The 22101-nt window shown below is 42.9% G+C and overlaps 1 protein-coding gene across 1 annotated transcript in view; it reads left to right on the plus strand.

The window, feature by feature from the left end:
• LOC149454180 (uncharacterized) overlaps nucleotides 1–22101 on the plus strand; it is a 93400-nt gene that overhangs the window by 45329 nt on the left and 25970 nt on the right. The window contains exon 2 of the mRNA XM_089687703.1: nucleotides 20395–20520. Coding sequence (XP_089543829.1) covers nucleotides 20406–20520 — 115 coding nt within the window. The 5' untranslated portion in view covers nucleotides 20395–20405. The remainder of the gene's footprint in view (nucleotides 1–20394; nucleotides 20521–22101) is intronic.

The following is a 22101-nucleotide window of genomic DNA, read 5'->3' on the forward strand; positions in this document are numbered from 1 at the left end:
CGGTTCTGCAGCAGTCGGCACCACTCTCTCTTTCTGCTTCCTGTCTCCAGCTCTCTCCCCTCTCACTTCCTGCCCTGTCTCCCTCCCAGGCATCTGTATATATCTGCCCCCGCCTACAAGCCAGCACTTCTGGGAAAAGTAGTCCTCTGATACACTACCCCTGTGATTCATCATACAAAGTCCATGGGGCTGCTCTGCAGAATGTGAGTGCCACTGATCTTGCAGAAAACTACCATCTTGTGTTGCTTTTAACTGTTTGCCTGCTGCCCTATGGCAGAAATACTGCTACAGGGAGGCAGGGCTGCGCAAAATTACGTATATATACGTGATTTGCATTTCTTACCTGCCCTGCCATTGGTGACTAGGGATGTCAATTACTAGGTCCCGGCCAGTGATTTCCCGCCGGCACCCGGCGATCATCGAGTAAAGCTGACAGGGGAGAGACGTGTGTAAACAACACAGGTCTGCCTCCTGTCAGCATGGACATGCTGTGTTGTATCCAGGGGCGGACTGACAACTCATGGGGCTCCCAGACAGTAGGGGATCATGGGGCCCCTGTGTCCTTGCCCAAATTCAAAAAAGCCTATGAAAAAGGTACCAGGGGCATCTCATGGGGCCCCCTACTGACCCCGGGCAGTGCTCGAGTCTCCAAATGATCAGTCCACCCCTGGTTGTATCTCTCTGCCCAGCAGAGAGGTACAAAACAGCATGTCTCCAAAGTAAAACACACACACAGCACACAGTAAAACACACACAGCACCCAGTTAACCTTTTGATCACCCCAGATGTTAACCCCTTCCTGCCCAGTGTCATCAGTATAGTGTCAGTGCTTTTTATTAGCACTAATCACTGTATTAGTGTCACTGGAGATGTCAGTGGCAGTTAGTCAGTTCCCACCCAGTATCAGAATGTCCACCGCACTCCCTCAGTCCCGTTATAAGTCGCTGATCGCCACCATTACTAGTATAAAAATAAATAAATAAAAATTCCAGTATATATACCGCCATTTGTAGACGCTATAACTTTCATGTATTGGGATTTTTTAACAAAAACATGTAGCAGAATACATTTTGGCCTAAATTTATGCCAAAATTTGATTTTTAAAATGTTTTATTGCATATGTTTTATAGCAAAAAATCAAAAATATTGTTTTTTTTTCAAAATTGTTTTTTTTCGTTTATAGTGCAAACAATTAAAAATGCAGTAGTTATCAAATACCACCGAAAGAATGCTCTATTTGTGAAAAAAAATGACATAAATGTAATTTATGTATAGTGTTGCATGACCACGCAATTGTCAGTTAAAGTAATTCACAAAAAGAACATTGGGGAACAGGAGAAAGTACAGAGAAGGGCAACCAAACTGATAAGAGGCATGGAGGAGCTCAGCTATGAGGAAGAATTAGAGGAACTGAATTTATTCTCTCTTGAGAAGAGGAGATTAAGGGGGGATATGATCAACATGTATAAATACATCAGTGGTTCATATAGTGAACTCGGTGTAAAGCTATTCACCCTGAAGTCATCACAGAGGACAAGGGGGCACTCTTTACGTCTGGAGGAAAAGAAATTTAATCTCCAAACATGGAAACGTTTCTTCACAGTGAGAGCTGTTAAAATGTGAAATAGACTCCCTCAAGAGTTGGTTCTGGCCAGCTCAGTGGATTGCTTCAAAAAAGGCCTGGATTGTTTCTTAGATACACAGAATATAACTGGATACTAACATTTATAGGTAAAGTTGATCCAGGGAATATCCAATTGCTTCTCGGGGGGGTCAAGAAGGAATTTTTTTCCCTGCAGAAGCAAAGTGGATCATGCTTTGTTAGGGTTTTTTGCCTTCCTCTGGACCAACTATGGGTATAGGATTATAACTTTTGTTTTTAATGGTTGAACTGGATGGACTTTTGTCTTTTTTCAGCCAGACTAACTATGTAACTATGTAATGCAGCACCGTATTGCAAAAAAAATGACCTGGTCAGGAAGGGGGGTAAATCCTCTGAAGAGCAAGTGGTTAACATCCTGTAGCTACAGCAAGGGTGTTACACTGACAATAGCCCCCCACGTATAGCCTAAAAATATGAATGTTCTTATGGGGGTAGTTACAGCCAGCACTGAGCTCCTCTCCATCTCCTTTTTGCAGTATTGTGTCTCCTCATCTCTCTTATTCAGTACACACACAGTTTGGACCTGCAGCCTGCTATTAAGAGGAATGGAGAGAGTAGAAACTCAGCTTGTACAATCAATGACAGCTTGGCCTCCTGATGGCCCGCCACTGGGTCTGTCCTCCTTCAGCCATATAAATGCCATTTTGAAGTATTCTGGGATATGTGTCCCAGGAGGATTCACAGCACAAAAGATGTGAAGATGTCATTCAAGCCTAGGTGAAAGTGGGATGGAGCTAAGTTAAATATTTACAGTAAAGGTAAACAAGAAAAAAGGAAAATCTCTTTTTTTGTTGACATTACGGTGGGGGATATGTAGGGGGGGGGAGTGTACTGATTTGATGCCTATTGCATTATTTTTTTCTGGTGATAGTTCTTAAACAAAACAAATGAGAGAATAAAATGTACTTTTTATCTATAGTAACGTTATTTTTTTAAAGTAAACACCAATCAAAGTGCAAAAAAGGTTTTTTTAGTAACTACAATAGAGCATTAATAAACTTACTACCTTCAAATGTCATTTTACACAGGGAAAGGTACAGTTTGACAACCACTTCTACTATGTAGTACACAGCTGTTTCAGGCTGTCATTTTGGGAGCTGTTAATGGCAGTGCGAATAAACGGAGCATGGGGCAGAAGAGCTGAATGTGGGATATATGTCTTTAATAATTGTTTTAAATTTTTACGATTTATCTCTTGCATTTACAATTCTAAAGTAATGACAATACAAAAGGGTACTAACATTTTTTCCTTGCAAAACTAGATTTGAAAGATTATAATTTTGACCAAGATAAGAAACCTTCAAATATTTAGATATTATTAACATGCAGCCAATGCACTTTAAAACAAGCCCTCACTAATCACTGTATTTGTAAACACCAAGAATCAATGCATCCTTGTCTAAGCTGGCTCAGGTCACTCTGTTCCCCCCGCCAGCAGTGACCAGAACTGAAGTCAAAGAGAATAAGAATAGATAGAGATACAGAAGCTAATAAAAGGTCATTAGCTAATCTGACCAAGGCAGCTTCTGTGCTTTGCAGTTTTCGAGAACAAGATTGGAGGGGTTTAAATGGGTCATTTACAGTCAGCTGGTTTAGTAATTGAGATATGACCATATATTCTAGAATCTTAGCAAGAAAGGGTAGGTTAGAAGTGGGGCCAAAGTTGTTTGGTTTGTTGTTGCTTGGTGATTGAGGATCATGGGTACAATACTGATGCTCAAGGAATCATCACTATATTGAGAGTAATGGGGCAGAAAGTAAAATTAGATTTAAGTAATGGGGTGGGAATGAGATCAAGTACGCTGGTGGAACATGTCATACTAGATTTCATACTATACAACAGTTTAATGAGAGAGGCAGAGTTGAGTACAGAAATGTGGGAGAGAGAAAAACCAGTAAAGCAAGATAAAGCAGAAAGAGATGGGGGAGAAACATGTGTTGTGAAAAAAATGTGATGCCAGATTTTTTTCAATCTTGGAGGTGAAAAAAGTCTAAAGATGTGGTATAAAGCTGTGTTGAGGCTGGTAATGTGGAGGAAAAGTGAGGTTTTAACAATATATTGATGGTGCAGAAAAGTTGTATAGGGTTTCTATTTTTGTTTTTTAATATTGTTGTTGAAGTAGTTGGATCTAGCAGACTAAATTTCCTTCAAATAAATAATTTTTTCCAGGCTTGATAATGACACAGCCGAGGGGAAGCCTAGGACAGATGCGTTATCTGGCTCTACTTTCATTGAAAGGAATTTGTTTTCCTCAGGGAAAGTGGAGAGGCTGGAGGTTGAGGAGGTAGGGGGAAGGTTGTGTCAGAGGAGAGGTTTGCACTTGGGGGAGGGTGGATTTAGTTTGGGGTTGGTTTTTTGGAGTCAGGGAAATTTTTTTGGTGGTGAGATGGCTTTCCAGGGAGGTGTGCTTGGGGGAGTTTTGGATTTTTCCAAATAAAGGTTTTTTTTTGCTATGTGGGGTTTGCATGAGGGAGGAGATGTGTTTTTTTGGAGAAATTGTGTTTCAATAAGGGTTGATTTTTTAAAGTAGGGGTAGCTGGGGTACGGTTGCTTGGTTTAAAGTGTTTTTTGCTGGGGTGGGGGGAAAGTTTCTTCTGGGGTTGATTGAAGGATAAAGGGATTTTTTTTCTCTGTGTTTTGTGTTTAGTTTTCCTGACCTCTGCACTGTGTATGCTGGGAGTGCAACAGCAAGCAGTGCACAACATACACGAGAGCAAGTTAAGAAATTGGGAGTAATGACTCTTCACCACCATTCTCTGCACACTGCTCTGCAGGGTTCATAATTGTTATATGTCATATACTGTAATTTCACTGACACTATGGCCTTGATTCACTATTGGGCGTGGGCGCATATTTATGGGCTTAAGCCCAATTTTCATGGGCGTCTGTCCATTTTTTACCCTGCAACCTAATTCACTATTGAGCAGAGCCCATAAGCAGACGCCAAATCTAATTCACAAAAAGACACACGCCCGGAATCAGACTCACAAAAGCAGACTTGCTAAGAAGCACGTCTAACACCATGAAAAATCACTGTAGAGACATGTTCACTTAGAAATTTGCTTTGCCAAATATCAGGACTTCACTTTAAACAATATCTGCTATTTCCAAAAAAATTAAGAATGTGTTAAAAATTGTTTTTTTCAAGGAAATCGACACAGTAAAAATCTAGACGCCCGTGCAGTGTCTTTGGCAGATAGAACTGAGCATGTGCAGAACACCTTTTAGACCTCTGCCATGGGCGTTTGCTTTTTAGCCACTGACTAATAGTGAATCTGATTGTGGATTCCTCTGACAGCCGGCACTCGGTCGCGACTACTGTGTTTAATAAACAGCACTCGGCATATCTTCATGTAATCTAATTAGATTTCCTTAGTTCTAGTGATTCTATTTTTGTTTCTTATCCTTTATAATTATTTCTGTTATGATTTTACTTATTTTGAAGGTCTAGATAATATTTATTTTGAAAGCTGAATGTAAAAATAAAGGTCCGCAATAAAAAAAAAAAAAAAAAAAAACAGCGTGGGTCCCCCCTCTCATCCATACCAAGCCCTTCAGGTCTGGTATGGATATTAAGGGGGAACTCCATGCTGAAATTTAAAAAAAAAACAGCGTGGGTCCCCCTCAGTATCCATACCAGACCTTTATCCGAGCATGCAGCCCGGCAGGTCAGGAAAGGGGGGGGGACGAGCGAGCGCCCCCCCCTCCTGAACCATACCAGGCCACATGCCCTCAACATGGGGGGGGTGCTTTGGGGCAGGGGGGCTCCCCCCCCAAAGCACCTTGTCCCCATGTTGATGAGGACAAGGGCCTCTTCCCCACAACCCTGGCCGGTGGTTGTGGGGATCTGCGGGTGGGGGGCTTATCAGAATCTGGAAGCCCCCTTTAACAAGGGGGCCCCCAGATCCCGGCCCCCCCCCCCAGGTGAATGATTCTGCGGTACACGGTCCGCAGACTCATTCACAAAAAAACTAAGTGTGGTGTAAAAAAAACACAGTACAGGGTCTTTGACAAGTCCTTTATTAAAACAATGTCCCCCGAAGTAGATCCAACGTCAATCGCGGCGGCGGCGACCCGAAAAAAGGAAAAAAAAAAAAAAGGTTCCGCTCCCGTCCGAGGCTTCCAGCCTAGTGAAGAAAAGCCTAGCTGACATTTCTTATATAGGTATGGGTGGGGCCAGCCGGGGACATCATCCCAGTGACCCGCCCCATGTCACATGCTTGCTGTTCCCGGCTGGCCCCGCCCCATACCTATATAAGAAATGTCAGCTAGGCTTTTCTTCACTAGGCTGGAAGCCTCGGACGGGAGCGGAACCTTTTTTTTTTTTTTCCTTTTTTCGGGTCGCCGCCGCTGCGATTGACGTTGGATCTACTTCGGGGGACATTGTTTTAATAAAGGACTTGTCAAAGACCCTGTACTGTGTTTTTTTACACCACACTTAGTTTTTTGTGAATGAGTCTGCGGACCGTGTACCGCAGAATCATTCACGTGGGGGGGGGGGGGCCGGGATCTGGGGGCCCCCTTGTTAAAGGGGGCTTCCAGATTCTGATAAGCCCCCCGCCCACAGACCCCCACAACCACCGGCCAGGGTTGTGGGGAAGAGGCCCTTGTCCTCATCAACATGGGGACAAGGTGCTTTGGGGGGGGAGCCCCCCCTGCCCCAAAGCACCCCCCCATGTTGAGGGCATGTGGCCTGGTATGGTTCAGGAGGGGGGGGGCGCTCGCTCGTCCCCCCCCTTTCCTGACCTGCCGGGCTGCATGCTCGGATAAGGGTCGGTATGGATATTGAGGGGGACCCACGCTGGTTTTATTTTTAATTTCAGCGTGGAGTTCCCCCTTAATATCCATACCAGATCCGAAGGGCTTGGTACAGATGGGAGGGGGGACCCCACGCCAGTTATTTAAAAAACAGTTTCTAATTCCCCACAATACTTTGACATTCAACTGTCAGTGGGGAACTCCGCCGACAGCTGAAACATGAGCGCTGCATTGGTTTTCACTACTAAAACGCCGCATGAGTTGATAACATAACTCATGCGGGATTTTAGAAGCGACAGCCATGTGTTAATGTTTCAGCTGTCAGCGGGGTTCCCCACTGACAGCTGAATGTAAAATAATTCCCTTTATAGCATAAATAATAATAAAAAAAAGCGTGGGGTCCCCCCTCCCATCCATACCAAGCCCTTCGGATCTGGTATGGATATTAAGGGGGAACTCCACGTCGAAATTTAAAAAAAAAAACAGCGTGGGTCCCCTCAATATCCATACCAGACCCTTATCCGAGCATGCAGCCCGGCAGGTCAGGGAAGGGGGGGGGGACGAGCGAGCACCCCCCCCCTCCTGAACCATACCAGGCCACATGCCCTCAACATGGGGGGGGTGCTTTGGGGCAGGGGGGCTCCTCCCCCCCAAAGCACCTTGTCCCCATGTTGATGAGGACAAGGGCCTCTTCCCCACAACCCTGGCCGGTGGTTGTGGGGGTCTGCGGGCGGGGGGCTTATCAGAATCTGGAAGCCCCCTTTAACAAGGGGGCCCCCAGATCCCGGCCCCCCCCCCCCCCACGTGAATGATTCTGCGGTACACGGTCCGCAGACTCATTCACAAAAAAACTAAGTGTGGTGTAAAAAAAACACAGTACAGGGTCTTTGACAAGTCCTTTATTAAAACAATGTCCCCCGAAGTAGATCCAACGTCAATCGCAGCGGCGGCAGGGACCCGAAAAAAGAAAAGAAAAAAAAGGTTCCGCTCCCGTCCGAGGCTTCCAGCCTAGTGAAGAAGAGGCTAGCTGACATTTCTTATATAGGTATGGGGCGGGGCCAGCCGGGGACATCATCCCCGCCCCTTACCTATTTGAGAAATGTCACCCTGTCTCTCCACTGAGGCTAACTAGCTGAATGCAGGAGACAGTCTGACATTTCTTATATAGCTATGGGGCGGGGCCAGCCGGGAAGAGCAAGCATGTGACATGGGGCGGGTCACTCAGATGATGTCCCCGGCTGGCCCCGCCCCATACCTATATAAGAAATGTCAGCTAGCCTATTCTTCACAAGGCTGGAAGCCTCGGACGGGAGAGGAACTTTTTTTTTTTTTGGGTCCCTGCCGCCGCGATTGACGTTGGATCTACTTCGGGGGACATTGTTTTAATAAAGGACTTGTCAAAGACCCTGTACTGTGTTTTTTTTACACCACACTTAGTTTTTTTGTGAATAAGTCTGCGGACCGTGTACCGCAGAATCATTCACGTAGGGGGGGGGACCGGGATCTGGGGGCCCCCTTGTTAAAGGGGGCTTCCAGATTCTGATAAGCCCCCCGCCCGCAGACCCCCACAACCACCGGCCAGGGTTGTGGGGAAGAGGCCCTTGTCCTCATCAACATGGGGACAAGGTGCTTTGGGGGGGGGAGCCCCCCTGCCCCAAAGCACCCCCCCCATGTTGAGGGCATGTTGCCTGGTATGGTTCAGGAGGGGGGGGGCGCTCGCTCGTCCCCCCCCTTTCCTGACCTGCCGGGCTGCATGCTCGGATAAGGGTCTGGTATGGATATTGAGGGGGACCCACGCTGGTTTTTTTTTTAATTCCAGCGTGGAGTTCCCCCTTAATATCCATACCAGATCCGAAGGGCTTGGTACAGATGGGAGGGGGGACCCCACGCTTTTTTTTTTATTATTTATGCAATAAAGGGAATTATTTTACATTCAGCTGTCAGTGGGGAACCCCGCTGACAGCTGAAACATTAACTCATGGCTGTCGCTCCTACAATCCCGCATGAGTTATGTTATCAACTCATGCAGCATTTTAGTAATGAAAACCAATGCAGCGCTCATGTTTCAGCTGTCGGATTTCCCCACTGGCAGTTGAATGTCAAAGTATTGCAGTGATTTATAAACAGTTCTTTAAATAACTGGCGTGGGGTCCCCCCTCCCATCCATACTAAGCCCTTCGGGTTTCGTATGGATGTTAAGGGGTAACTCCACGCTGAAATTAAATAAAAAACAGCATGGGGTACCCCCCTAAATCCATAACACATACTTATCCGAGCATGCAGCCCGGCAGGTCAGGAAAGGGGGGGGGACAACGAGCGAGCGCCTCCCCCTCTCCTGAACCATATCAGGCCACATGCCCATACCAAATTATTCAAACATTTGTAAACAGACCAATTAACTGAAATGGTTTGGCATTTGTACCCCAAATATGACGTTCCCTGAGTTGTTGGTAAACCGAGGTACGCCTGTATTAGTATTGCAATCCTTTGTATTGGGATACATAGAACCAACATACATCTGAATTGGCAACATAGCACAACATTTGTGTCACATTGGAGATATCTGGCTAGTTATACTGACCATGCCCAGGGACCTAGGATTGATTCACAGCACAGAAATACAGGCTGGGTTAGCAATGTAGCTCCGTGGATTAGTGGTTAGCACTACTGCCTCATAACTCTAGGGTTGTAGGTTTGAATCCCAACCCCGGCGAGGTAGTAGCATGATCTCCGTGTGTGGCTGTCTTCACATACATATTCTGGCAACATCTTTGCTTTCTGTCTAAATGATCCCTAAAATGTGAATTAGAATGAGGCCTTGTCTGTTGAAACACCTTCAAAGCTGCCCCTTATGTGAATGTCATACAATGGTATAAGATAAGGGCCTGAATCACTAATAGATTTGATAATGATGGTTTACACTCCACCCACTTTTGTGAAGGATTTGGCAAGCAAAGAGCTGACAGAGAGAGAGAAGAGTGAGACGAAGAAGAGTGAGCGAGAGATACATATGAAGAGTGATAAAGAGAGACATTCAGAAGAGTGAGCGAGAGAGAAGAGCGAGCCAGTGAGACAAAGAAGAGTGAGCAAGAGATACATACTGAAGAGTGATAAAGAGAGACATTCAGAAGAGTGAACGAGAGAGAAAAGACTTGGTTGGTGAATCCACACATTAAACTTGTCACAAATCCTGGCGTGCATTTTTCCCCCAAATGCATAGCAGACCCTTATCCCAGCAGGCAGGTACCGCACGCCTTCAAAGATTTATTTCCTTTGTTGATTTTCCTGCTTCGCTCACACTATATGCAATTGAAAATTACTCTTTAAGTTGCCAATTTTACTGTGTTTTCTAGAGAATTACTAACTAGTTGTGTTTTCAATTGTGTGTAGCATTGCGATTTCTATTTGAGTCTAGATGTTAAATTGCTAATAAATGGCCACAATTCTCAAATACCTTTGAACTCTCGCTGCAACAAATGGTGTATGTTAATACACTCACATTCATTATATCCAATATCAGGTACGATGTCAATGCACAAATCGCACCTGAAATTGCACACCCTGGATGTGACTTGTCATGTGATTGGCATGGCCAGCAGCTTGCTCTTTGCATGGCAAATTGCACCCAATGTTACTGGGGGCCAACACCACTGTCACATCTAATCCGATGCGGCAATTGTCCAACTTACAGTGAAGTTGCACGAGTTCACAATCCAATTGGATGTGAACAGAGCCTACAGTGGCCAATAGGGTACGACTTGGTCTACGATTTGCAAGTCGCCTGTCATGCCAATTGCATGGCAATCGCAAACAATGTTACTGGGGGCTACCCGGTCACATTAAAGCAGATTTCTAAGTGGCGTTATTGACACCACAGTCACATCATGTGACTTGCATAGAAGTTGCATGATTTCAAAGTCGGGGTACATGGTGATTTCAAGTGCAATTTGCAAGACATTCGACATCGATCTCTCAGCAAATTGCATGAAAAGTAGTGTATTCATTACTCTATTATTACTTGCGGCTCCTACCAAGTTTGAACCACAACAATATGAATGCTCCAATAGCGTGCTCATTGAGTGGGACTTGGCATGTGATTTGCACAACATGCAAGCTGTAAATCGTCTGCAAAGTCGCACCCTATTGTCTGCTATTAGAGTGACCACATGGGTGCGTTTCAAACACTGATTTCTATAGTAGTACATGTACTACTTTAGTGGCAATTTGCATAGAGATCTGTGTCAGATGTCTTGAAAATTGCATTGAAATGGTCAACTTTACTGTAAGTTGCATGATTTGTAAATCAGCTTTGCCCAGAGTGTAATGTTTGGTGATGTTTGATTTCTGGAGTGTTTTACCAATTGATGGGAAATTCACCATACTAGTCAAATCGATTTGTCATTTTCAGTATTGCATACAAGATGTGGTCATGTGACTGTCTTAACTCATGCGAGAATCTGGAGGGAATTGTGACCATAGTAGCAATAAAGGTTCCAATTGGGGTTCCCTTTCACATCCCTGCTCAATGTTCTGTTGTATGCTGCACACGTACATTTCACTGTATATATCTTTCTGATTTGTGGGGCCTGTATACCAAGGGTTAATGCAGGTAGGACGCGGATTCATCAGGTGAAAACACTTTCACTGACCAAATTAAGGTCAGTGGTGGGTGTGGCTTCATTGGGTGTGGGGCCTTGTTTGGCATGCTCCAAATACAACCTAGCTTATATAAAGATGTGCAGTAGGGAGTGATTTGGCCTGTTACTAGGCCGGGTGGTTTGTGACTAAGTCCTTGCTTGTAGTGGTTTGGGGGAAGAAGAGATTTTGTGCTGAATTGCCCCAGACACCACTCAGGCTGTGTTTGGAAGTGGGCTGGAAATGTTTGCGTATTTTTGGCCTTGTAAAGTGTGTTTGTGTGTTATTGCACAATGATTGTGTTTTTTTCTCTTTGCATTGAAAGCCTCACACATGTCAATCGTTTTGTTTAAAATCTGCTCTTGTTTTAATTTTGCTTGCTTATTTAGACTCCAATGCATTTTTCTTACAAACCTGCTGACAAATGTATGTGTAGGGGATTTGTAGAGGTGGGAGGGGTTTTTCACATATGTCTTTTTTTCTTTATATTTTGATCTGTAGACTTTTTTTGTGAATGGATCTTTATACTAAATGATTGTGTAAGTAAACCTTATGTGCACGAAAATGTTACTTGATTCATCTTCCCCTTTGTTTCCTGCTATAACCTGAGCACACACAGTTCATTAGAAGTATCTTTAGATTGTAAGCTCTTATGAGCAGGAGTGTTTTATTTTTGCCACATCAATCCTATTTTTGTGACTCACCAAGATATTGACTGTACCTACTTGTTCCTGCTGACCAAATAAATGAAGATATATTTGATCAATAAATGTTTCACCGATGTTTTTGTGTTTATTTTATGTTCAATATATGAACAACCTTAATAGTTACTTTGTATACTTATATAATCTGCTCAAATGTAGCTTGTAAGAGCGTGAATATGCAAGTGGGTGCAAACTGGCTTTTTCAAAACCAAACAAAAAAATAAAAAACCTGCTTGCACCACAATATTGTTATGTACTAATGAATATGTCACATTCACTGTGCAGCCAGCTACAGGTTTTCTACAATTTGATTTACAGTAATAAAATAGTCCTCACTGTATGTTGATTTTTGGCCTTTGGCAACAAATATATATTAGCCAAGGTTTAAAAAGAAAAAAATCACTAAGAAACACACATTCGCGAAAGCTATCATAGCCGTGCATAGAAATGAGCGATCGTGCATAGATATGCGCGATCGTGCACAAATAAACGCCAAACAGGTGTCCCCCATGGCGCACGAGCAGCTATCCTCCCGGAAGTCCGTCATCTGGTGCGTGCGCACCCGGAAGTGGTTGTGGGGAATGTAAGTGGATGACAAGTGGTTGGAGGTTTTGTGTTGGTTGAAAATTTTGATAACTTTATTGGCATTTGGACATGGCGAGAGCACAGTTCTCAACTGAGGAGATGATCCTTATATGTAAAGTAACTGTGGCCATTGCAAATATGTTTATAACATGTGAGGGACAGGTAATTGCAATTTTGTGGGTGGGGCCTAGCAGAATCTCACTTGGTGCACATGCTACTTATCTGTACATTAGCTCCTGGGTATTGATGGGTCAATGATATTAACCACTTGCCTACTGGGTACTCATACCCCCTTCCTGTCCTGGCCAATTTTCATCTTTCTGCACTGTTACCCTTTGAATGACAATTGTGCGGTCATGCCACATTGTACCCATCTTAAAATTGTATCAGTTTTTTCAGACAAATAGAGCTTTCTTTGGGTGGTATTGACTTGCTGCTGTGAGTTTTACTTTTTGCTCGATAAACCACAAAATAGCTCATAATGAATAAAAGTCTGTTTATATTATAACATTTGGTAAACTGGTAATTTAGCAACACTGATGTGCGTTGATGAGGCGGCACTGCTGGCCACAGGTGGGCGGAACTGTTGGGTGGCACTGGTGGGCACTGATCATCGGGGCCGACCCCTGCTTTGATAACTGCTGGTTCTCGGCAGTACTTTCCACACATTCTGATAGCGCGATGAAAGTGCAGCCAAGACCCGGCAAATGCATTTCCCGGTGATCAGCGTGTCATTGGACATGGCTGATCACATGGTAAAAAGCCGCTGTGATTGGTCTTTACCACATCACGTGATCAGCTGTGTCCTTAGGACACAGCAATCACGGAGAGCGCGTTCTGCGAGGATGTCATATGACGCCCTCCCAGAGCTGCCTGGATGCAGTGTAGCGTTATTCGGCTATCTGCGGTCGCCAAATAGGTAACCAGCTAGGCCTTCATGGCTAATCTTTGAATATCTGGACATGTATACTGCGTATAATGCATTACATTCTACAATGTGTTGGTGTACATGGTATTACAGTGTGCAATGCGTTGCTGGATTCTGCGTGACAGTGGACAGCGTATCACAGTGTGCAATGCGTAGCTCCAGCCTGCGTGACATTGTACAGTGCATTACAGTCTACAATGTGTGGGTGTACACGGTATCACAGTGTGCAATGCGTTGCTCCATCCTGCATGACAGAGTACAGTGCATTACAGTCTACAATGTGTGGGTGTACACGGTATTACTTTGTACAGTGTATTACAGTCTACAATGTGTGGGTGTACATGGTATTACATTGTACAGTGTATTACAGTGTGCAATGCGTTGTACACTGCAGTGTGCACTAAAGCATTTTACACTCATGCACTGTACACACTAACGCATTTGACATTTCTAGTGTGCAATGCGTTAGCGTGCAATGCCTTGGACAGTACAATGCATTTGCAGTATTGGTGTATGTTTATGAAGCACAGATAATTCATCTGATTTTAGTTATCAAGAAGTCTTCTCTGTCCCCCTGTTTATGAGGTGGAGGACAATTGTTTTCCGAAGAAGAGAGGAGACATTTTTTCAAGGAGATCTGTATAGATTTCCAGAGATATGTGTAGATGGTTGAGGGGCTGCATGTGATCTCCGGAGATAATTGTGATTAACGATCACCTGAGTTAAACCAGTGAATGAAAAGTGTAAAAAAACATGGATTGAAAATAATCTGCACTGACCACTGTGCTTTGTCAAGCCACATATTGGCACATTCTGGTGTCACACAGATGCGATGTGAAATTTGCAGTGTTTTCTGTGCAAGCGCTGCACCGCATCACAACCGCAACCCCTTCATGCCACCTGCTGCGGCTTTCTAGGTGAAGTTACCAACACACCAATATTGGTACACAAAGCGTATTGCGATTTGCCAAATTGGATGGCATGCCTATTCACACCCATGTGCATACCCTGAAAAAGGGTCCTGCACATTTTTGGCCCGGATGCGGTGCAATTTGAGGTGTGCAAAATGTTTGTCTCTAATTGCAACGCACACAAATTGCATGTGATTTGCCCAGGAGTGCGGTGTTAGACCACAATGCATGTATGTGAAGCCAGAATAAAAGGATGTGGATTTTGTCTATTTTTACTTGCGCATGTTAACATTATGGAAGTGCATTTTTCTTCTGTTTAACATGCTATAGAAATGCAACATGCATTTGGATGTAGTGTTTTTGTATGTGCATTTTGGAAGTATTCTAAACACACATTGACCCTAGGGCCACACCATATCTTATGCAGGCCATAGATGGGTCGAAAATCGGCCGATTTTTCGGCCGAAAATAAAATCGGCCGATTTTCGGATCGTTAGTGGGCTATTTGTTCGGCCGTTTTTCGGTATTTTGGCAGATTTTTTTTTTCGGTAAAGTTGGAAAAAAACGGCCGAATTTGCCGATCGGCCGATTTTCGCGGCAATGATGGGCAAATCGGCCGATTTTTTTACTGATAAAAAATCTGCACATGAGCAGTGACCTGCAAGAGGAAGACAAAAAGAAGAAAAAGAAGAAGAGGATGATGATGAAGATGATGAAGAAGAGGATGATGATGATGAAGATGATGAAGAGGAAGAAGAGGATGATGATGAAGAAGAAGAAGAGGATGATGACGAAGAAGAAGATGAGGATGATGAAGAAGAGGATGATGATGATGAAGAAGAAGAGGATGATGATGAAGAAGTAGAAGAGGATGATGATGAAGAAGAGGATGATGATGATGAAGAAGAGGATGATGATGCAGAGGATGATGATGATGAAGAAGAAGATGATGAAGAAGAGGATGATGATGAAGAGGAAGAAGAGGATGATGATGAAGAAGAAGATGATGAAGAGGAAGAAGAGGATGATGATGAAGAAGAGGATGATGATGAAGAAGAAGAGGATGATGATGATGATGATGGTGAAGAAGAAGAGGATGATGATGAAGAGGAAGAAGAAGAGGAAGAAGAAGGATGAAAAATGAGAGGAATTCCAGTATGGCAAAAAGTGTCCCTGCAGAGAGCTCCGCTATTTCTTTGACAGTTCCTTGACATTTACAGCGGTTGCAACATTGTATCTATTTGTTTCCGAATAAAAACATCTGTATCCAAAATGGATACAAATACATTGTTGCAACCGCTATAAATGTCAAAGAACTGTCAAAGAAATAGCGGAGCTCTCTGCAGGGACACTTTTTGCCGGCTGTAGACGGGATGAAAATCGGCCGATTTTTTTTTTACCATTGCTGGTAACGTCGGCCGCTTGAACAACCGATTTTTCATTTTTTAAAAGAAAAATCGGCTGTTTTTCTCCCCGTCTATGGCCTGCATAAGCATTAGTGTGCCTGGGGGAGGGGGGGACCTTTGGCCTTTCCAAACACAGTAGATGCTCCAAGAATGTTTCCTTGAACTCTTGAAATGGTTAAAAAGGAAAGACACTCTAGATAGCATGCACTGAGAATTGACTGTCATGATGACGTGTCAATGATTATTTGCTCTCATTTTTCAGGAGTGGTACTGCTTGCGGTTGAAGCTGGTAGAAATCCACCTTCACGTCCTCCACTCACCTTCACTTGTGGCCAGTGGATATTTTGTGGCCGCAGGCAAGAACTGGCATCGAGGACCTGCATAATGACCCTGGCATGCCAGAGGTGGTTTGGAAGCAGCACAGCAATTTGACCATCCCTTTCCTCTATGTTGGTTTTAGGGGTGCAGAATTGCTTCTTGTTCGTGAACGGACTGTCGCCGGATATCAGAGTCCCCATATTTTCAAGATATGTTTTAGCCATGTTGGCTTATTTTTATGTTATTTTCCAAGTGTGTCGCACCTAACCGCACAGTAGTGTGGTGCCATGCGTATTTGTGGCTGTGAATGGGGCTGTTTTTAATAGACGTGTGTAGGTGCAACAACGTTTTCATCATGGTACCTGCGCACATCTACATAGGGCATTGCATTTCTTTGCTGTGCTGGAAAATGTGTGTTCTTGCATGCGTTTCTGCACCACCAATGGTGTGAACAAGTCCTAAGGGCTGGTTCACACTATAGAAACAGTCTAGATGTGTTCCTGATGGGTTTTTTTCATGCCCTTTTGGCATGCATGTTTAGTGTGTTCCAGTACATTTTGGATGCGTTTTGGACATGTTTACATTGCATTTTTGTATCCCTTCCACTTATTTTTTTCTATTTTCTTTGTATTCAATGTAGTTAGGGACATGTGCGTTTTAGTACATTCAAGGACGTTTCAATGTGTTCTAGTACAGTTCTGTGCAGAAACAATGCAGCGTGGTCAACTTTGTTTACAGCACCTGCAATGCATTGAAAATGCAAGCGCTGATGTGAACTATGACATTGACAACCATATAACCTTCTTTCTGTGCGTTTGTGATGCTGAAAAAGCAACTGAAACACATGTAGTGTGAACTGGCCTTAAAGGTTATTAGAGGTCAGGGAACAGGACTGACCAGGAATTGTGAATTCAATCAGACTAGTGGTGAGATACAATCAGCAATTGTATAATAATGTGAGATCTGAGCTGTAGCTGATAGAAAATGAAACACATTCACTTGATCAGTAAATAGATAGTTAAAGAGTGGGGCGGTGATCCATAGATTTGCATATGGGACAGGTGATGATGGGGTGGGGGAGGGGGTCAAGTTGTATAAGGAGACAGATTTAAAAGAGAAAAAAGTTACAATGAAATATACACGGCATGAAACTTGCACATGACCTAATTGGCAGAAGAACAGTACGCAAGTAACATTCATCCACTTTCTAGTCATTAGGCAAAATCATAATTGATTGATCAATATTCCTGCCACAACCCAGAAAATTGATCTCCATTTTTTTGGGATGTTGCCAAGACTGGGATTAGAACCCATGACCCAAGTGCTGTAAATTCTGAGCTCTAACCACTAAACCACTGTGGGAAACAGTTTGAGTTATAATTTAGAATAGTTACATTGTTTAAAAATGATAAAGCGAGCGCTGGTCAAATGATATAGACTAGTAAAATGGTATTACACAAGATAAATATAACCACGAACAGTAGTGCATGAACTCGTGAAAGGTCATCCACCCCTGTGACAGTGTACTACACTATTGAGCACCTTTCTGGCTCCTGTGGCTGAGCTAATTCCTCCCCAGGACCATTTGGGCATCCACCCTGATGGATGGATGGATGGATGGAGCTGGATGACTAACCCATAGCTGCCAGCATACCGCTGCACCCCCAGATGTGCGATGTGTATAACCCATGCACATTAATACTTTTGTTCTGGTGAGTGTAGACCAGTCCCAAGGGTGGTTTACCTTTCACGAGTTCATGCACTACTGTCCGTCACGGAGAGACCACACGTGCCATTCATTGGCACTCTCTGAGTTGGTACTCTCACACGAAGGACATTCCATTATTCAGGAATGATTATATGAACTTATTTTAGCACGATTTACCAGTTTACATCATTATTGCAATTCTTTGCACTTTTTGGTTTTTACATGCGTTCATTATTGATCACATGCATTTATAGCGCTGCACTTGTCTTTAACATAGAATAGTTATGTGATTAAAGAGAATGAAGATATATAACTATATTGGGAAATTAGAAGTATATAAATTATTTGAGATATAAGTGTGAAAATGTTTAACATTTGAAAATAGAATGTATGACATTCATTAGTAAATGCATTACTTTCCTGATCATTTTAGAGAAACAGCAAAAAAAAAAATAGAAAATTCTAATACAGCTGTACTCTTTATTACATTCTAAAAATTCTCTTTTGCTATCAGAAAAACGCCAATGTTAATAAAGCCTGTGCTTGTGCGCCATCTAGCGAATATATCCGGTATTGCACCTAAAAATGTGCCAGACAGGATACCACATTCACTAATGGAAAAGTAGACGCTCGTTAATGAGCTTGCTAGACGCTGGTCAGACGACTGATTGATTGACCGGAGTCTGCCTGAATGGTCAGTCTCTGCTAATACACTCACATCTTAGTGAATCAAGGCCTATAGGTCAGTGCCGGTTTGTAAATGTAATTACTGGCTTTTTTTTTTTCTTCACTATAGCTCAGAGAATCAGCTGTCACTTTCCCCAAGCTAAAAGAAAGAGCTTCCTTTTAGTTTATTTCCCTGAGTTAAAAGAAACAATGTTTCCTTTTAGTTTGTTTCCCGAGATAAAAGAAAGAAAGTATCCTTTAGCTCTGGGGACAGTTAATTCTGTGAGATATAGTGAAGAAAAAATAAAGCCGGTAATTGCATTTAAAAATCGGCACCGACATACACTTTGTATTGCAAAACAAATTTGTAAAATATTCATAAACCGAGGCATTGTTTTCAATGGATTTTAGGTTTGGGTTTTGTTTAACAATGTTCATTTAAACCCCTCCCACTACCTTCAGTGCCCCAAGTTGCCCCATACTTACACCCCTACTACAAATTCATTAAAAAAGCTTGTACAGTTACACTTCCATTGTTAATACACTTTATTGATTTTTTTCTTTTTGCACACAAGTTTAAAAAATCCTTTTAGGTCTGAATGTTAGTTATATAGGCAATGCTTTAAAAACACCCTACAGGTCATCAATTTAGAAGCAACCATGAATAATGTCCCTAGAATTACTGCTCTCACGCTGGCATTCACACCGAAATGTAACATGTGTAGTGAAATAATCATTTTCAAACATAGGCACCCATCACACGTGTTTACATTCGAATGTGCATGTACGCAAGGGTGGGGGTGACCTCTAGATTATTTTTGGGAGGGGGAAAGGTTTAAGTGCTTGGGTGTAACTTTAATTTTCTCCACTTTATTGTCACTTAATTTCATTTTTATTACATAGGGGAACAAAATTCCCATATGTGATATTATTTTGTTTAGACAGGTTGTATTTAAGGAGACATCGGGGATCTATTTGATCCCTGATGTTTCATTTGCCTTCCACTGAAAATATCAGAGCACAGATCACACTCCATTAGCTTCTTACCCAGCCACAGAGCCCAAGGAAAGTGGCATCTAAATCTGGAAGTGGCACAATGCACATCACTTTCATTCCTTCCAGCTAGGGGAAATCAACGAATGGATGTTCGCTGGTCTCCTTCACCTCTACCTAGTGACACCTGCCATAGGGGTCCCGTGCCCACAGGTTGGTTAGCAGAGCCTTGAAAACATAGCGGGGGGGCACACTACTGAAAAAGTTTGTCAAGTTTAAATGTGTGTAAAAATTCCCTGCTACTGCTGACTTATGACATACTGTATGTTGGTGGCAGCTAAAGGGTTAAAGTAAGTGTATCACTGATAAATAAGCTTTATCAGTTAAAATAATATCTGGTGATCCTTTTTCAGACACTTTCTGTTATTGGGTGACAATTCACTGTCCCAGTCTCCGAACTGTGCTCCTGCATTGTCATTTTATCACAATGCCTTCTTATGGAGATTCTAAAGCCGGCCATAGATCGAATCTTAGTCGGTTCAGCTGAGATTCAAGCTATGTATGGGCAGGCTGATTGTACCCAAGTCGATCCATTGACCAACTTGGGTACAATCAGCCTGTCGGATTTTTAGTCTACGATTTTTGTCAGAGGCTATAGCCGCTAGCATTAATAATTATGTTCTCTTGGCAGGGATGGCTCCCCACACCCCCACCCCACTGAGAGTACACAATAGCTCCACCGGAGGGATTCCCCCATCACACTGACTGTGTTAATGGAGGAATTCAGCGATTTTCTGGTTGCAGGAAAGAAAATCACATGGTCTGTGGCCTGGCTTAGTGGCCTTTTCAACACGTTAGGCAGACATGGTCCATTGTTGTCACCACCATAAAAGCCACCCTAAGACAAAGCCATCGCTAGTGTGCATGCATATAGACAGGAGGAGGTTGCAGAAAATCTGGGGCACTAAGATGTAAAATATGAAAAAAGGTAAAAACAATTATTTTATTAAATACAGATTGCAAAACTTTTGTGAAACCTTTATGAACTTTAACTAGGATGCTTTAGCCTATCTTGTCGAACCAAATATCACAATTCTTATCTTTCTTTTGTCACACAGGATAGCCCATAATGTTTAACCGTCACTTCCTTTTCTCCACAATAACCATCTTCACATTTGTCAGAGCTTCTAATGGGAACAAAGAGTTGATTGACCAGCTTGAGAAGTGGAATTACAGAGAAGGAGGTAAATGCACTGTTGTATATTTAAATATTTATATATTGCAGCTATTTATATACCTGTAGCTCTGAAAATGTATTCAGCACTTTACTTATCGTAATTACACATCAGTCCCAGCCCTCAAGGAGCTTGCAATCTAAGTTCCCTATGTATAGCCCTGTTTTGGGGACTTATGAGAAATTACCTTCCCCAAACAGGATAGTGAACTAAACCTGTAGGTACAAAGGGGACCAGAACCCTTTCAAAGTCAGAGTGTGTTTGATAATAAAATTGGCTTGACCTACACCCAGGACAGGGCCTCTATAAAGAGAGGAGATTCCCTTCCTGGGAAATTAATCAGTAACCTAATCAAAGTAATTGGGAATTAGGGAGGAATTACTGCAGCCAATATATTAAATTACCCATAAGAATACAGACGTATTCCAGTATAAAAATAAAAGGAACTTTATATAAAATATTATAATAAAAGATTAATAATAGTACATACATCCATTGTACAAACAGGTAATATCAGCAAAGGGCGCAACAGGAGACCTGGTGGAATTTTGCACATTTACCCAGGTATCTATAGTTATTAATAAAGATACAGTGAAGGAAGTAAGTTTTTGATCCGAAGATGATTTTGCCCACTCACAAGGAAATGATCAGTCTAAAAATCAAATGGTATGTGTATTGTAACACCGAGAGACAGAATAGCAACAAAAAATTCTAAAGAAATGCATGTCTAACAAATGATGCACTGATTTGCATGTTCATGAGGGAAATAAGTATTTGATCCCCTATCATTCAGCAGGATTTCTGGCTACCAGGTGTCTTTCATACAGGTAACAAGCTGAGATTAGAAGCAGTCTCTTAAAGGGAGTGCTGCTAATCTCATTGTGTTACCTGCATAAAAGACACCTGTCCGCAGGAGCAATCAAACAATCAGATTCCAAACTCTCCACCATGGCAAAGACCAAAGAGCTGTCCAAGGATGTCAGGGAAAAGATTTTAGACCTACACAAGGCTGGACTGGGCTACCAAACTATTGCCAAGCAGCTTGGTGAGAAGGTGACAACAGTTGGTATAATCATTCGCAAATGTAAGAAACACAAAACAACTGTCAGTCTCCCTAGGTCTGGTGCACCATGCAAGATCTCACCTCCTGGAGTGTTAATGATCATGAGAACAGTGAGGAATCATCCCAGAACTACACGTGAGGATCTTGTCAATGATCTCCAGGCAGCTGGGACCACAGTCACCAAGAAAACAATTGGTAACACACTACACCGACAAAGATTGAAATCCTGCAGTGCCTGCAAGGTCCCTCTGCTCAGGAAAGCACATGTCCAGGCCCGTCTGAAGTTTGCCACTGAACATCTGAATGATTCAAAGGAGGACTGACTTAGAGAGGATCTGCCAAGAGCAGTGGGCCAAAATCCCTCCTGAGATGTGTTCAAACCTGGTGGCCAACTACAGGAAACGTCTGACCTCTGTGATTGCAACAAGGGATTTGCCACCAAGTACTAAGTCATGTTTTGTGAAGGGGATATATTTATTTCTCTCATGAACATGCAAATCAGTGTATAATTTGTTGGACATGCATTT

This window comes from Staurois parvus, unplaced genomic scaffold, assembly GCF_062004578.1.
Source record: "Staurois parvus isolate SC_StPar_1 unplaced genomic scaffold, SC_StPar_1.0 ptg000436l, whole genome shotgun sequence".
Lineage (NCBI taxonomy): Eukaryota > Metazoa > Chordata > Amphibia > Anura > Ranidae > Staurois > Staurois parvus.